This window comes from Eurytemora carolleeae, unplaced genomic scaffold, assembly GCF_000591075.1.
Source record: "Eurytemora carolleeae unplaced genomic scaffold, Eaff_2.0 scaffold222, whole genome shotgun sequence".
In the NCBI taxonomy this organism is placed as follows: Eukaryota; Metazoa; Arthropoda; class Copepoda; order Calanoida; family Temoridae; genus Eurytemora; species Eurytemora carolleeae.
The window spans coordinates 154,383-171,155 of NW_019396176.1; the positions used below are offsets into that span (position 1 = coordinate 154,383).

At 31.2% G+C, this 16,773-nt stretch overlaps 2 protein-coding genes and 1 long non-coding RNA gene across 8 annotated transcripts in view; 1 reads left to right on the top strand and 2 right to left on the bottom strand.

Annotated features, from left to right (window-relative positions):
* LOC111697239 (uncharacterized) overlaps positions 1–215 on the bottom strand; it is a 16,425-nt gene extending 16,210 nt beyond the window's left edge. For all 3 annotated transcript variants that reach the window (XM_023467162.1, XM_023467161.1, XM_023467160.1), the window contains exon 1: positions 131–215. In XM_023467162.1, the coding sequence (XP_023322930.1) occupies positions 131–202 (72 nt within the window). In that variant the 5' untranslated portion in view covers positions 203–215. The remainder of the gene's footprint in view (positions 1–130) is intronic.
* LOC111697242 (uncharacterized) lies at positions 210–14,335 on the bottom strand. Of its 2 annotated transcripts, XM_023467163.1 has the most exons (24): positions 14,155–14,335; positions 13,939–14,014; positions 12,729–12,808; positions 12,223–12,310; positions 11,761–11,860; positions 11,190–11,289; positions 10,421–10,579; positions 10,112–10,163; positions 9,771–9,850; positions 9,144–9,231; positions 8,810–8,918; positions 7,744–7,807; positions 6,733–6,789; positions 6,370–6,448; positions 5,462–5,535; positions 4,625–4,659; positions 4,454–4,516; positions 3,642–3,702; positions 3,145–3,249; positions 2,716–2,794; positions 2,256–2,329; positions 1,108–1,142; positions 686–947; positions 210–363 (listed from the first exon to the last, which is right to left on the bottom strand). In XM_023467163.1, exons 1-23 carry the CDS (start codon positions 14,294–14,296, stop codon positions 717–719), a joined length of 2,031 nt encoding a protein of 676 aa, XP_023322931.1. In that variant the 5' UTR covers positions 14,297–14,335; the 3' UTR covers positions 210–363; positions 686–716. The 2 variants fall into 2 exon arrangements, with proteins under 2 accessions (XP_023322931.1, XP_023322932.1); XM_023467164.1 differs by lacking the exon at positions 4,454–4,516.
* A 320-nt stretch (positions 14,336–14,655) lies between these two features.
* On the top strand, positions 14,656–15,931 carry LOC111697245 (uncharacterized). Of its 3 annotated transcripts, none has more exons than XR_002764256.1 (6): positions 14,656–14,747; positions 14,802–14,863; positions 14,920–15,027; positions 15,082–15,217; positions 15,282–15,750; positions 15,825–15,931. It is a non-coding gene; the product is annotated as an uncharacterized LOC111697245 (long non-coding RNA). The 3 variants fall into 3 exon arrangements; XR_002764255.1 differs by having other exon boundaries at positions 14,802–15,027; positions 15,282–15,503; positions 15,579–15,750; positions 15,825–15,930; XR_002764254.1 differs by having other exon boundaries at positions 14,802–15,027; positions 15,825–15,930.
* The last annotated feature ends 842 nt before the right edge of the window (positions 15,932–16,773 follow it).

Consider the following 16,773-nt stretch of genomic DNA (forward strand, 5'->3'; position numbering starts at 1 on the left):
GGAAAAAAGCAATAAAATTCATAAAAAATCAGAAAACTATCACCATACCTATATTTTATATTAAGTTTTGATATTATCACTGCTATTGAGGATCAAAATGATCCAAATCTCCCAATATCTATGTTTATCCCTGAAGTTGGTGAACAAGGTCCAATCTTACACTGTTAAGTTCTGCTTTATCCAATGTCTCAAAAGGTAACATTTTTACCTGAAATTTTAAGAAATAAGAGGACAATAACAATCAACTTATTGGTCTAACGCTTCTAATTTGCATGTTTATAACTGACAATGTTGAACTTTATAGGTTTTATCTTTGGCTGTAATATTCCGCTTTCTCCAAGCTCTCTAGAGGTAAGATTTTTCCTGAAATATAAAGGATAAATGTAAATCAAGTTTTAATTTTCCTCCAACTTTCCAATATTAAACTTAAATCATGTTGCTATTGCAGTGCACAATAGTAAGAGGATGAGTAGGTATAAAGCTTATAACTATTCCATGCTAAGACAGTCCATCAACCTAGTACTAATTTGAACTGTCAGGACAGCTAGGGACTTGTGCTAAAAGCCATGTAATTTAAGTTATTCCCATTTGGCCTACAATTTGTTACTTTGGGAAAATCAGTTAAAAATTAGTTAAAAATCATTCCCCTCATTCAAAAATAATTCCCCCCCCCAGATGATCTTACCTCTTCCATCCTTATCATGAGTCATAGTATTTCAAGGGATCTGTAGAGGATCTTCTTCATCATTAATCTCCCCCTTAACAGGGTTATCAAAGATCTTCAGTGGATCTTCTTCATCCTTGACAGGGGCATCAAGAGGATTACATTCTTCATCCCCATCATGTATCTCCACCTTGACAGGAACATCAAGGAACTCTTGAGGATCTTCTTCTGGAAGTTTAGGCAGGATGGGACGATAGTAAGTATTCAGGTCGATTATGCCTCCCTATTAGAAATAGTTAAAAAAAAGTGTGAATTATGATTATATTTTTCTTATTTTGTAAACATTCACCAGAATTCGAATCCTTTAAATGAAAACTTTAAACTTTAATTAGGCAAATTTAACTGCTTGAATTAGACTAAAGTGATAGATATTAATTAAATACCTGTTTATGTTTAAATAGAACGGTTCTATATTTTCCTAAAATATCAATGGCATTACAATATATCTTTAAGAAAATGTTAAAATGTTTACCAAATTAATCAAACTTTATACTTTATACAGAATACAGAATATATATAATCAGAAAGACCCGGAACTAATTTATAATTAATCAGATGACTTTACAATATAATATTACAAATATGATTAATGAAACAATAATAATAACAACAAAATAGCCCAAGTCCGGCCAATTCCAAAGTATGGCCTGCCTTTATTGTGCGTTTAAAATTATCAGAGATATACGAGGTGTGATCAATGAGTTTTGCTAAACAAAATTTATGGGTACTTCTAGAAGCCTCAGCTCTAATTTTTTTTAAGTTCACTACATCTGTACGAATACATTTTTGGCCAGGTTGGAGTCAAGCAGATTGTTGTTGTGATGTAAGAAGTGTTCTCCTAAAGATAGATTAGATTCATTGTCACAGCATAGGAATGTCTAGAATATTAACCAAAAAATGTTTTAGACAATGCAAAAACCAAGCCGAACCATTAAACATGATCAAGAACAAATTTAAAACGATTTTTATAAACTTTAATGGTGGTTTAATGAGGTTAAGAAGGAATACATTTGTATTTGAAGGATTATGACATGTCCGGGCGGGAGAAGACCATCAAGACCATAAAAATAGTCTAAAAAATTGCAAATTGTTCAACCCATATTAGCATTATGGATCTTACATTGATTATGGATCTTAAATGTAAACAGCAGAAAGGGAGGATATTAAAATGAACTTTATTTGTACAAATTATGAGCAATGTGTCAAATATTGACAAAGCCTTCATCAAACAACTACTTGCAGGTCACAAGCATAAACCATTGGATTGTGCTGAGCTGACTGGCATTCAGGTGTTTATCTGATGTAGCTCTTTTTATGGGACACCAAACAATTTAATTAAAAGTAATTAAACAATCCACAAAATTCCAAATAAAGTTTAACTATAAGTTGTTGAGTATTTTATGTTTAAATCCCATGTTTTATGAGGAATTTTAAGAATAACAAGCTGCTTAATTACAATTGGTCCTTAAAGACCACTTTTTAATAATTTTAAAATTCTTTTTAAAACCCCGTTTCTTAATGCCATTGAAACCTATAAGGTTCTGAATACTGAATAAGTTGCTACCAGATCTTTCTTCAAACTGAGAATGAATATTTCTCCAAACCCTAAACATAATATTATTACATTTAAACTATCTTGAAAATCCAGCTTTGCCTGGAGTTTTAAAATAATTCTAATAAAAAAATAATAATAATGAACAATTAATTTCCGGTTGGTAATTGAAACAAGTCTAGTGTAAATCAACATGGCAAGGGCTAGGCCAATAACTACATCATCACAACACTGCACATTAATAGTGACCTAGACGAGTCCATCTCAATACCAGACCAGTATAGAGAATTCTAATATTTTTAATTTATAAATTGATTTAGAATAAAATGATAAAAGTCAACCCAAAACAAGTCTAAAATAAGATTCTGACAAGGTAAAATGAAATAAACAGAAATAATAAACAATTTAAATTCATTTATTCTTTTATTTAATAACTCACTCAATCTTCTTCTTCTTCATAGCTGCCGTGTTAACAGGAGAATCTATTATCTCTTTTTTGTTCACACTCTCAACTATTTCTAAAATGCGTAGGTATTGAGTAATTAAAGTAACCTCAGTTTGAGTGTTTAATGGGACTGTAAGCAAAATTTCAAGTGACCCTCCATGCAAAGATGGCAATGCCCGATTTACAATGGCTCCCTTAAATGCTTTGTCTCATCAAATATGGATTAGATATGCAGGTTTTCGATTATTTAAACTGCTTGGTTTCATTCTTGGTCTCTTGCTTGTAAACAACAATGTGGAAAATACTTTTCGAGTTATCTTCAACATTTTTGATGAGATTAAGGTTTCAAGGATACTGTTGTATTGCATGGAGGGTTACTTACATTACGTTTACAGTCCCATTAGGGAACATTATCACACTTACCAAGGAATAATCTTGATTGTTCCTGTGTAAACTGTGGAGGGGTCACTCCTAGTCCCACCATTGAGCCCATGCTCCCAGTATCCATATTCAAGGGTTGAAGGTTAACTGAAAATATCATTATTCTTCTTTTCATTATTATTTTAAACAGATTATCATTATTATTATTATATAATTATAATATTCAATATTTTCATAATTATTCTTATAATTATTATTATTATTTTTATTATCAACATGCCTTTCTTATAAATTAAAATAATTTTTAACTATAATTAAATTCATCTTAGTCAACAGTAAAAATCATAATTTTTTTCAGGGAAAACGCCATCTCTCTTTAAAAAAGCATACAAAAGTTGTTATGAAATGCACAATACACATCACTTAAAAGTCAGTCTATGATATTACTTCTTATGAACCACAAATCAAGCATAATTGAGATATTAGAATAAGTTTTAACATAATAAATATTTAACTAAAGCCAGTATATTAATGCTTACCTATGCAAAGAGGAGGTGTCACACCCGACTGTGCTATTGTAATTCTACTCTCCTCTGATTTCTAGAATTACAAATTAATCCAACAAAAAAATGTCAGTAAAAGGTATATGGTTCTTAAATGGGTGCTAGCCCCGTGGCGGTCTGGACTCTCCAAGATCCTTCACTTATCTTATCTTATCTTACATTTATGCATATCAAATCATTGTGCACTTTCCATTATTCTTAATTTGAAAATTTCAAAATTATTCAAATCTAAGGTAGATTCAGCATCTCTGGATCTATTTTTCAGGATGGATTTTCATACTTTTAAGATTTTAAATGAGAAGGAAACAAACGTGGAACATGTTTTTCCTGAACCTGAATTTATTTTTATTATTAAAATGATCTTTTTAATCATCCTTATTATCATTATTATTATTACCATTATTATCATTATCATTAGTATCTTTATTATCATTATTATTATTATTATCATTGTTATCATTGTTATCATTGTTATCATTGTTATCATTATTATCATTATTATCATTGTTATCATTGTTATCATTGTTATCATTAATATCATTATTATCATTATTTTTATTATTATTATTGTTATTACTGATTTCTCTAGCTGAACAAATATATGCAACAAATCAAATCAAATCAGAGTGTTAAGGACATCCTACCAACAACATATCGACCTCAAGATGAATTTACTAAATTAGGGAAGAATTATGGGCTTGACATTGTGATTAACAACAAAATTTTTTTTTTTAATTGCATAAGGATATACGAAAATACAAAATCGAATTTTTAGAAATCTGGTTTACCGAGTATTGATGTTCTTGTAAAATATGTAGGGATGAATTTCCAGATTCACCAGAATTCGAATCCTTTAAAAAGAACGCTTTTAACCATTAAAAACGCTAAAAGATAAAATTTTTTTAATTTACAGTAAATATACAAATAATGTTATTTATTAAAACACATCTATTTAATACCTCCTTCCGGTAAAATAAAAGATTTCTATATTCGCCTGAAATAACAATGGCATTGCACCTTGCAAGATCTAAATTTGAAAATTATAAGAAAGGAATTGAACAAATAAAGTCTAACTAGTTTTTTCCTATATCTTTGAAAACTAATGTTGAGTGTAGACCTTTGATATTTATAACTGTTCTATTGAATTCTATCGATTCAATAATCTTAGTTTGAAATTTCAGGTTAAAATGATAAAAGACTTATAAAATTCGAGTTTGTGGTAAAATCACCAAGGTTGTCCCTAAACTTATTTTAGTTTAAATGAGTTTATCTTAAAATGTTCAAACATGTATGTACAAAAACAAGTCCCTATTTTATAAAAAAAAAATAGGCTTTTAGGGCGCTTCGCGTCCATCTTCTATTTCAATTGTGAACATGTTCGCGGATTTCATAAAAACCATTTTGTGGATTTTCTAAATTTTCAAAAGTTTAATGAAAATAAAGGTCCCACACAATATTTGGGCCTGATGGGTTCAGCCGTTTTGACGTTTATTGGATACAAACAAACAGTCTCAAACAGACTAGCTAAAGGGCCCGGCGTTGCACGCCAAATTTTTTTTTGAAAAAAAAACAACCATTTTGAATTTTTTATTTCAGAATATGACACCCCCCGGAGTGTCCACAAAAAATTTCAGCCCAAATAGTCCATCCGTTTGGCCGGCTATAGGAAGCATATATATATATAAATGTCTTGTTATATATTACATAGAAAACTAGCTGCAGGGTCCGGCGTTGCCGGTGGAGAAATTTTTTTAAAAAAGATATAAGATAGATGGTTGCTTGAATGCCATTGAAACCTATAAGGTTCTGAATACTGAATAAGTTGCAACCAGATCTTTCTTCAAACTGAGCATGAATATTTCTCCAAACCCTGAAATATAAATTATTATCACACAGCTAAAACCTTAGATTTTAGTTTGTTGCAAGAACTCAGTTCATGGAAAGAGGCATCAGTATTGTTTACAGTAAACCAAATTCTTGAGCTTTCAAGCAAAATACTTATCATTTCTAATTTTAACTGTTTTCAAGTAACATGTTCATTGTTGGAATATTTTTTTTAAAAGCAGGATTTAAAGGGACAGTAAAGGAAAAATGAAAGGGGGTATAGTCTGAAAGCTAATCACTTTAGCTCTTGATCGCGACCCATGAAAGTCATATCTGATGTTCCTGTCTCGAGAAATTGATATAAAACTGTGTCAAATTTATACGAAAATTAATATATATACAATTTTGTATAAAAGTAGTAGGTTTAAACAGATCATATTCAGCAAATAAGCAACCAATCTGAAAACGATGATATCCCAGAGAAAGCTAATTGTAATTTAGGTTTACTTTTATATTTGTTGTTTCTATTTTCAATAGATTTCATTCATAATATTATTTTTACGTCCGTATTACTTGACCAGAAATTCCACCAATGGCAGTGCAGTAAAGTGGTCACGTGATACAGGCGGAGACACGTGACCAGTATACTGCTCTGCCATTGGTGATAGTTCTGGTCTCGTGATTTAAGTTTCAGATTTTCAAAATTTTACATATATGAATTTTCGTATAATTTTAACACAGTTGTATATCAATTTCTCGTGACAGGAACATCAGATAAAACTTTAATGGGCCGCGATCAAGAGCTAAAGTGATTAGCTTTCAGCCTGTACCCCCTTTCATTTTTCCTTTACTGTCCCTTTAACTTTACTTTTTCACTTACTCAATCTTCTTCTTTTTCATAGCTGCTGTATTGATGGGAGAATCTATTATGTCTTTTTTGTTCACACTTTCAACTATTTCTAAAATGCGCAGGTATTGAGTAATCAAAGTAATCAAAAAAGTAACTAAAAACATAAGTATTAGAAACTGTAGTAATTAATAAGTAATTAAATGCAAAGGTATTAGAAAATGTAGTAATTATAAAGTAATTAAATGCGAAGGTATTAGAAAATGTAGTAATTAATAAGTAATTAAATGCAAAGGTAGTAAACATTTTTTTTAGGAATTAAAAAGTAATTTAATGTGTAGTTATTGAGTAAATTTAATAATTAAAAAGTAATCACAGTAAATACATCAAACTTACCTATAAATAACCTAGATTGTTCCTTCGAAAACTGTGGAGGTTCCTCCAGTTCCACTCCTGAATTTACACTATTTGTTTCACGGGTAACATTATTGGTCAATAGCTCAAGCCGCGGCCGAATTTCCAATTCTTGAATTAAATAATTATAATATTTTCATTATTGTTATAGGGTCAAACTATATTGCAGTTAACAATTCTTCATAAATGTAAAGCTAAAAAAAAATCACGATTTTATGTCCGTTTCAAAACGGTATCATCTCTCAAGCTAGAAAAACGTCAATAATTTCAAATCTTTTGTCATATAAAGGTTCAATTGCGAATTGGGAAATAAAAACCAAAGTCTCTTTAAGAAGACCAATAGATTAGCAGTTCCAATAATAAAGTATTGTAATGTAGCCTGAATAAGGGGCGTAGTGGGGGGCCGGGACCCCTGTGCACCCTCTAGACATGCGCACCCCATAGGCCCCCTAGAGCTCTAATATATTAAACTTTCATATTTATTTAGAATTTTTTCTTTTCTTATCAATTGACAAGGTCACAATTTGCCCATTTTATGACAATCTCTCAAATTCTTAATCTTATTTACAATATTTTTTTCGCAGGTTTTCATTTAAAATCCATTTCAGTCTCTCAGAGGACTTAGAGCAAGATGTTTGACGCAGAGTTTTATCTATTTAAATAATACTGTCTCCAGTGCAATATAGTCATAATATGATTGATATTGATATGATTTATGGTATATGATATACTCAAAAAAGTTTTAAGTTTTTTGCTCTTTTACTACTAGATTTTATAATGATTTAATTTTATGGTCAAATTTCTGATAATCAGGTAGATTAATATAGATTTTAAGCTTTAATTTTTTTTCTTAATACGGGTTTACATCAACCGTTATGGGGGGGGCACAAAATTTGTGTTTTTCCCAAAAGTTCACCCCCCTAGGCTAAACCTCCACTACGCCCCTGGTCTGGATGCGCTTAAAGTCAGTATATATATATTGTATATGCTTACCACTAGGAAGAGAGTTTGTTGGCACTCCTGCTTGGGCTGACAAATACCTTTTCTTATCTGATATCTAGGAACAAAATAAAAAAGTTTAACACAAAACTTCGGAGGAATAGAAAAACATTTTAAAATGTCGTCTTGACAATTTTTCAATAGATTGTATACTTTTATACCTAAATCTCATTCTCAGATATCGTAAAAATAAAAATAAAACTATAATAAAATACACGAGAACAGTTCCATATAATTATTCAATTAAATGACTAAATATCTGCAACATTCCATTATAAGTAGGTATAGAAAACCTTAAACCACATGTTATTTATTCTTTCGATGTCTCCAAAATTCTGGGTTAAACAGTTCTTGAGCAACTTTTCTAGAAAGTGACTTGTGTGTTACTTAAGCCAATACTAGAAAGTGACTTGTGACTAAAGCCAATACCAGAAAGTGACTTGTGTGTTACTTAAGCCAATACCAGAAAGTGACTTGTGTGCTACTTAAGCCAATACCAGAAAGTGACTTGTGTGTTACTTAAGCCAATAACAGAAAGTGACGTGTGTGTTACTTAAGCCAATACCAGAAAGTGACTTGTGTGTTACTTAAGCCAATACCAGAAAGTGACCTGTGTGTAACTTCAGCCAATACTAGAACGTGACTTGTGTGTTACTTAAGCCAATACCAGAAAGTGACTTGTGTGTTACTTAAGCCAATACCAGAAAGTGACTTGTGTGTTACTTAAGCCAATACCAGAAAGTGACCTGTGTGTAACTTCAGCCAATACTAGAACGTGACTTGTGTGTTACTAAAGCCAATACCAGAAAGTGACTTGTGTGTTACTTAAGCCAATACTAGAAAGTGACTTGTGTGTTACTTAGGCCAATACTAGAAAGTGACTTGTGTGTTACTTAAGCCAACACCAGAAAGAAAAAGTCTGATATTTGTTACTTTTCACATGTAAAATACAAAATATCGAAAGCCAGCGTTTTTCGGTTAAAATCATAAATCATAAAAACAAATTGAAAAATTTAAAAGCTTGTTTTTCAACTTTACACTGTTTGAATACAATGTTTACCTCCTTTGTTGAATTCCTATAGTTCTTGAATTTGCTGATGAGATGTTCCACTTCAAACATTTCATTTCCAGGGACTTTTGTGAACTCTTCATGCACCCTATACCAAGCTCTAAATAGAATTAACACTTAAAAACAAAACAAAAACTCCCCCTCCCCCCCCCCCTATAAAAATGGTTACTTAATCTTATAATCATCACCATTTTGTATTTTTAAAGGATTAAAACTGAATTAAAAAAGAGACAATATTTATTTAAAGAAACTCATTATTTGCCAAGTGGTGTGGATTTTCTCTTTAAGAGAAAAATATCTCATTTATAAATTTAACATAAAATACCTCTTTTTTTTATGGTTGCCCGCATTGGTAAAATCGTCGAAAAGAATAGTGGTGTAGATGTTACCCCCATCCAGGGTCTTTATCAAACCTTAAAATGACTCAATGACAAGAGAAATTAAATTCATAAAAAAATATTATTCTGTAAATAGTAAATGTCTTATCGGACCATTTACGCTTTACAGTGCAGTTAAAGGGAATGTAGACGGATTCACAACGGCACCAGAACGCTTTGACTAATCAAGAATGCATCATTCTTTCTTTAAAAAGTGATCATTTTCAATTGTGGTTACTCAAAAATTGAATCGGAGTCGGAAGTATCTATTACAAAAGTAATGGCGGAAATAGTCAAAATTAAACACTTTTCATGCTAAAACAACGACAGCATTTTCCATATTGATTGCAGAAAAAGGTATAAAGGGTACCGTAGTGAATCAGGCATGCTCTCCTTAAATTGAAAGTCAGTTGAAATTACAACTTTGACAATCTGTTTGGGATTCCACAATAAATTTGTTCAAGGCATCAATCTTGATTTATCAGATCATTGTGTTTTGAAGCTTCCAATTATTTGAATGATATCAGAGCTTGTAAAGTTGTTAAGTAATGACTAATCAAATATATAAAACATACCCTGTAAGCAGGCTAGCTGCTGGTCAGACCAATTCGGAGCCCTTAAAGGTTTCCCACCTTTACTCTTGGAATTTATCAGTCTAAAATTATAATTATGTATAATTTTGCGTCTACATACATGAACTCTCAATAAACAGATTTAAATATCTTTATATTTGAGTGTGAATTTTTTTCTTTTTTTCCTACAATGCACAGTTTGGCATCTCCAACAATTTCCCCTCAGTTAGAATCGTTACTTGAACTTGAGTACTTGTCCTTTAGGTCCGCCACAATATCTTATCTTACATCTCCTGTTGTCTATATTTTATATCTTATAAATACATTATTTTAATAATACATACCTTTTCCCACATGTCTCTCCATCTAATAAGATTGAGGCGTTCTCCTCTTGATCTGCAAGTAGTGACCAATCATATTTTTAAAATATCAATATGATTATCAATTATCATTACTTTAATTCTGGAATTTTTGAAAGTACATTCATTGCATACTAGATAAATGGCCTTATATAAGAAAGATGAGTATGGCTTCTCTTTTGGAATTTAGTATGCTAACTTCCGGATTTTATTTTACCTTTTCGGAGATTTGCATTCTCTACAACATCATCTTTTCCATTCACGAGTAAAAAAAAGAAAAGATATAGTAATTACCTGAAACACTTTGATCTAATAGTTCTTCTTCATTCTTAATTTCAGAACAATCTGGAGAAAACTGATCCAAGACTATCTCAGGAACTACTTTAACATCTTCTTCAATGTCATCTGAACCAAGAGTATCACAACCTTGATCACTTCCCATCCAGTCTAGTCCTGGATTATATGAAAAATGTTCTAATATTAGTTGATACTGGGTACTGGGTAAGTATTCATTTCCACTAAAATCGTTCATTTCAACAATAAGCAATTTATTTCCTGTAATTAATACACTTTTGTTTAATTTCAACTGTTTCACGTTGAGACCGACAAACAAAATATAATCCAAAGGAACAAAAAAAGAAGTGATAGTAAAACAATAACTGGATCATTAATCTAGTTTAATCATGATAAATCTGATCTTAAGTTTTATTACAAGTTGCTTCTTGCCCCCCAAAAAAGAAGTGATAGTAAAACAATAACTGAATCATTAATCTAGTTTATGAGAAAATGTTGAAAAAAAAATTTGAGATGAAAAAAGATTTAAGAACATTAAAAAAGTTAAAGAACTTCCCCCCCCCCCCCGAAAATTAAGAACATTAAGAACGAATTGCTGTTTTTAAGCCAAATCTTAAATTTAAGAAAAGGGGGCAACTATGTATATACAAACGTGTTATATTGTATAATAATCATAACTTATCAACCATCATTCAGTGAATTAAGTTAATTTAAACAACGCATGAGTAGTTGAGTAATTCTAGCTATGTTAGTAATTCTTTTTCCTTACCATTGGAAGGGTAGTGAGGTGAACCATCTGCATGAACTGCCTGAGCTGCCTGAACTGCTTGAACTGCCTGAACTGCCTGGAATCCTCCCTCTTCTACTAACTAGAAACAAAATAATAAATGGCGATAGCTTTATCTGATCAGTATAGCGGAAGATATCCTTGAAACCCATATCTGATCAGTTTAGTGAAAGATATCCTTGAAACCTTTATCTGATCAGTTTAGTGAAAGATATCCTTGAAACCCATATCTGATCAGTTTAGTGGAAGATATCCTTGAAACCTTTATCTGATCAGTATAGTGGAAGATATTGTCTTTTTAAACTCTGATATTTCTTGCAGTGGAAATGTGCAACTCACTTTAGTAGAAAAACCACAATTTAAAATATTCAGTTTTCAAGATTAAAAACTTTAATATCTAATTCATAGTTAATCAGACAACACTTTAATGGGTAGCGTTGTGAATCGGGCATTGTCATCTTTGCATGGAGAATAATTTGAAATTACGCTTACAATTCCTTTGATAACTATAGAAAAATTAACAACCTAGAAAATGTTAGAACAAATGATTTACCTCCTTTTTGAAGTTTTTGAATTTGCAAAAGAGGTGCTTCAGTTTAAACACTTTATTTCCAGGGATTTTTGTGAATTCTCTATACACTCTATCCCAAGCTCTACAAGGATTAAAAATAAACATTGATCGAGTATAGTAAAACATGAAAAACATAAAAATACATTTCTGAAAAACATTTACTTTAATCATTCAGCAGGGTGGTGACTGAAGAGGGAAAATGGCATTTTAACCGATCATAACTCAAAAACCCCTTCGCCGATTTGCCTCAAATTTTGATTGGGGAACTCGGTAAAACCATGATCGAGTGTTTATAGTTTGGTTAACATTTTTTGAATGGAGTGAACTGTTTTTTTTTTTATGGAAATTTTAGTTTCCGGTCAAAGCCGGGTTGCCAAGCTAGTATTCTTATACAATGTACACCTTTTTAAATTTTTTTTAAATTGAGATATTATCTCTTTTTACCTCATCTTTCTCTCCTTCCCATTCTTGGTTTTATTATAGGAAAGAAGAGTGGTGTAGATACTCCCTCCATCCAAGGTCATAATCAGATCTAAGTAAATAAATAATATGAGAATTTAAATTCATTAAATTTGTGCTTATTTTATGCATATTTACTCAGAAATTTAAGTCAACAAATAAACATGAATATGGATTTAGTGATTTTATAATCAAAATTAGTTTTTATTTTCAATATCGGTATTTATATTATTTATTTTTTGTAGAAAATCTAAAAAATATTCATAAGTTGCATTGTTAATCAAAATAGATAAAGCATATCCAGAGGCGGCATAGTGGAGGGGGAAAGAAACATCCCCCTGGAACATTAGCGGACGTGCCTTCCCTGAAAAACGGGGGGACCTTCTTCCCCTAAACAAATTTGGAATGCAACTAGGCAAAGGGACCAGCTTTTAGCTCCTTTAATCCAAATTTGAAGAATGGATTTTAACAATTGTGAACATTGAACATACCCTTTAGGCAGGCTGACTGCTGGTCGGACCAGTTGGGTGCTCTCAAACGTATTTTACCTTCACTCACGGAGGTAACTGTTCTAAAATCATTGTTATTGATATAAAGATTACAATGCTTTTCTTACCACCTCATATGTTATTTTTGTATTAACTATAGAACCATAACAGTATGTAATGTATGTTTAAGGTGCCCGTGTAATGGCTCATAGAAATATACGATCATCAATCAATCAATCAATCAATCAATCTTAGCCACGAGTAAATTCCACGCAAGATTGAAATCTTACATATTTTCAATCATTTCTCCTCTTATTGAAGACCTTTTGAGAAGGCAAAAATAGTTTTGAATTTCCTTTTTGTGACCGGATAAATTTGCTTTTCTCATACTTGTAAATAAAATCAAAACTAGAGGAGCTACGTGGAAACAAAGCCTTACCAGTATTTTCGCAAAATTTGACCTTCTCCTTATGTCTAGTTGACAGTTGCCACACTTTTTCATAGTTTTTGTGGTCATTGTGGTGATTAGGATCAGGCAATCTTTAGTTCTTGAAAATGAGGGTAAAAATCCCTTTAATATATTTACTTTATTACCATACAAACAACGGAGCACCATGCACACTTGGCTAAACCAGCGCGGCGAGACAAAATACCGACCAAGAAAAAGATGAATATGCAATATGTTTGTTTTTTACATTTTACCTATTAAAGGAACTGTAAGTGTAATTTCAAGAAACCCTCCATGCAAAATATTTGATTAATATTTTTCCGTTTACTATGTTTAATATAGTGTTAAAATCTGATAATTTTTGTATATTTTCCTATGAACTTTTTTTGAGAACTCACTTTTATAGAGAACTCTTTGAAAATGTTCTTAGAACTTTCGAAATTATAAACACTGATAATAATTCAGAACTCTTTTAAGGGTACCGTCGTGAAGCGGGAATCGACATCTCTGCAAATGGGGTCACCTAAAATTACGCTTAAGTCCCTTTAACCTTTTCTAAACTTAATTAACCTTCTTGAATTTCTAGTTTGAACAGATTGATTAGAAGAAAGGAATTTAAAGCATTTGGATTGGATTGATTGACACATAATTTATTGATTAATTGATGACTTGATTAATTGATTAGATTATAATATTAATAATTTCATTATTTCAGGCAATCTTTACTTTGGATTGACTTAAATGTGTCTATATTTGAAAAAATACCTTTTTCTCTCCCTTTCTCTCTCGAACAGAATTGAGGCATTCTCCTCTTGATCTATGGGTAGCAGTTTTCCAAATTCTAAAAACAAATCTTTTTACACTTTAAATTAAATAACTAATTGAATAAATAAATAAATAAATAAATAAATATCTAAATAAATAATTCAATAAAAGATCAACCGTCATTCCGTGGAAATCAAATAAAAAATATGGCAATACCTGAGGTTATCTGCTCTGTCCCTTCTTTATTATTTTGAATTCCTGGACAGTCTGATGAGAATTGATCCATGACTATATCTGGATCTACTTTGATATCTTCATAATCTGAACCAAGAGTATCACAAGCTTGATCATTCCTCATCCAGTTTAGTTCTTAATTAATGCTTTGATCAGGAATATTGATTATGATTTGGTATATAGTATACATTGCCTCAGAAAGAGGGTGATTGTAAAACCTTTAACTATTTAAGGATCAGACTGCAGGAACCAGAACAAGATGAAAATAAGATTCAAGGATGGACAATTTCAACTCAAAATAAACTTCAAGCTTAGAAGTCTATCTAATGAATATATGACAGCAAATAGATATATGTGTTTTGATTAAAATGGCTGATCTATTGTATATTTTATAAAAAGAAAGAAAAATGTTTTAAGTGTTTGGTTTTAATTTAAATTTACCAATTTTATTGTAATGTTCCAAGCTTTTATGAAAAAACTCGAAGTGGTCCTGCAAACGAATATTGTTGCAGAATAATGGGAGATTAAGGAGAAAAAGTCTAAGCTTCTCTTCAACTCTTCCCATCTCTAGAAAGGTATAGAAAATCATAATTGGAGATCAAGACCCAAGTCAAGTTCAATATATTTAGAAGGTGAATACAGTTAAAGAAGATATATGGAGGAGTGTTAAGTTGATAAAACCAATCTTGAGGTAAAAGATTAATTAAATCAGCCAGTAGCATGTTCCCTACATAAGTACTATTGTAGGATTATCAACAGAAAGAAGAAGCTTTCTGAGGATAAAGAACCAGATTTTTTGAAGATAAAGAAGAAAAGTCATCCAGAGAACAATCAGACTTGTCTGAAGGAAAGGAGGTATTTGATAACTATTATATATGTTGGTCCATATTTAACTGTAAATTTCTGTAGACCTGATACAAGAGTAAACCAACCTGCAGATCCAAGATTTATTAACGTGGATACTGAGAAACAAGAACCAAACCTGAAGTTCAAGATATGTGAAACTTAGAAGATTGTGATAAGGCTCACCCCTGACCCCAACTAGGTAGGATAAAAATTTAAAGGTTGCTCTAAAGTAAAGTACAAAACTGAAAGTTCATCCACTTTAGAACCTGTACCAGAGCAGAACCTGTCCTGAAAGTAACCTTAGAACCAGAGCCCAGTGTTAACTCTACCTGGAGCTGAACCTGAGATTATCCAACCCTGATTTATACCTGAAAATAAACCTCCTCCGGAGTAGAACCTGAACCTGGAGTTAGCTGAAAGCCCTACCTGGAGCTAAACCAGTCAAAACTAATCCAAGATCTAAACCAACATCAGATCTTAATAAGGTTAGAAGGAGTACAATTTATTAAAAAGAAACTTTTGATAAAGAGTTTAAAGATTACTAAAGAGAAACTGTTTAGGATTAATTCTATATGAAACTCCTAAGATGTAAAGATATCCAGGAGCTTAGCAAGATAACCTTGAGCACAGCAATCCTGAAATCTTCAAGCTATTCAAAACCATTGGAGAATAATTTGGCAAAAATAAGCAAGATCTAGAAGAGCATTTAAACACCTCAAAGCTCGCATCAGAGTAAGTTTTAGAAATATAAAAGCTTGGAACAAAATTTTAATTATTTTATTAAAAACTAATTTTTGTATTTTTAGTTTTTCACCGTGTTGAGAGATGAAAATAAACTCTAAACCTACATCTTCTTTCAAAACGTGTGCATAAAAGATTCCAAAGAGTGTGTTTTACAAGACCCCTACTTTTCCCAGATGCTCAAATAGTAACAAAATTTCTGGGATTGAACAGTGATTAGGGTTTCAAAAGCCTTTCAATGCATTTAAAAGTTTCAAAATAGGGTCAAAGCAAATAACTTCTAATTTTAAAGGAGGCCCTGTTTTTCACATTTTCGATCTGAATCATTGCTTTAGTTATTTTAAGGGTCGATATATTAAAATTATGGTTCTTCTCAAATTGAGGAATCCAGTGACCGAGTAACATTTTTTAAGTTTTGTTCATTTGAACTATTGTTCTTCTTTATAACTAAGTTTCTTTAGATCATATGCATTACATTTCTGGTTCAATTTAAATAGTTTATTCAAGAATTTTATTGTTAGTTTTGTCACATATTAAATTCACAATATTCATATTTTTACGGATTTATTTGAAAATAAAGAAAAATATTAATGAATACAATAGTCTTTATTTGCTTTCAACTACTTATCATGGTGTCACATGAACAACTACAGAACGACCAGTATTTCAAATGACTAGTATTTAAAATGTCTAGTATTTCAAATGACCAGTAGTTAAAATAGCAGTATTTAAAATGACCAGTAGTTCAAATAACCAGTAGTTCAAATGACCAGTAGTTTAAATGACCAGTAGTTCAAATGACCAGTAGTTCAAATGACAAGTAGTTCAAATGACCAGTAGTTCAAATGACCAGTAGTTAAAATGGCTATTATTCAAAATTACCAAAAGTTCAAATGACCAGTAGTTCAAATGACCAGTAGTTAAAATGGCTAGTATTTCAAGTGACCAGTAGTTCAAATAACCAGTAGTTCAAATGACCAGTAGTTTAAATAAACAGTAGTTCGAATGACTAGT

Coding starts and splice junctions, on each gene's coding strand:
- LOC111697242 (XM_023467163.1), bottom strand. CDS start 14,296: ATGAGGAATGATCAAGCTTGTGATACTCTTGGTTCAGATTATGAAGAT. Junction 5,536..6,369: donor ATGAAAAAGAAGAAGATTGA/GTAAGTGAAAAA, acceptor TTTATATTTCAG/GGTTTGGAGAAATATTCATG. Junction 4,660..5,461: donor CAGTATTCAGAACCTTATAG/GTTTCAATGGCA, acceptor TTGTTATTTCAG/GCGAATATAGAAATCTTTTA.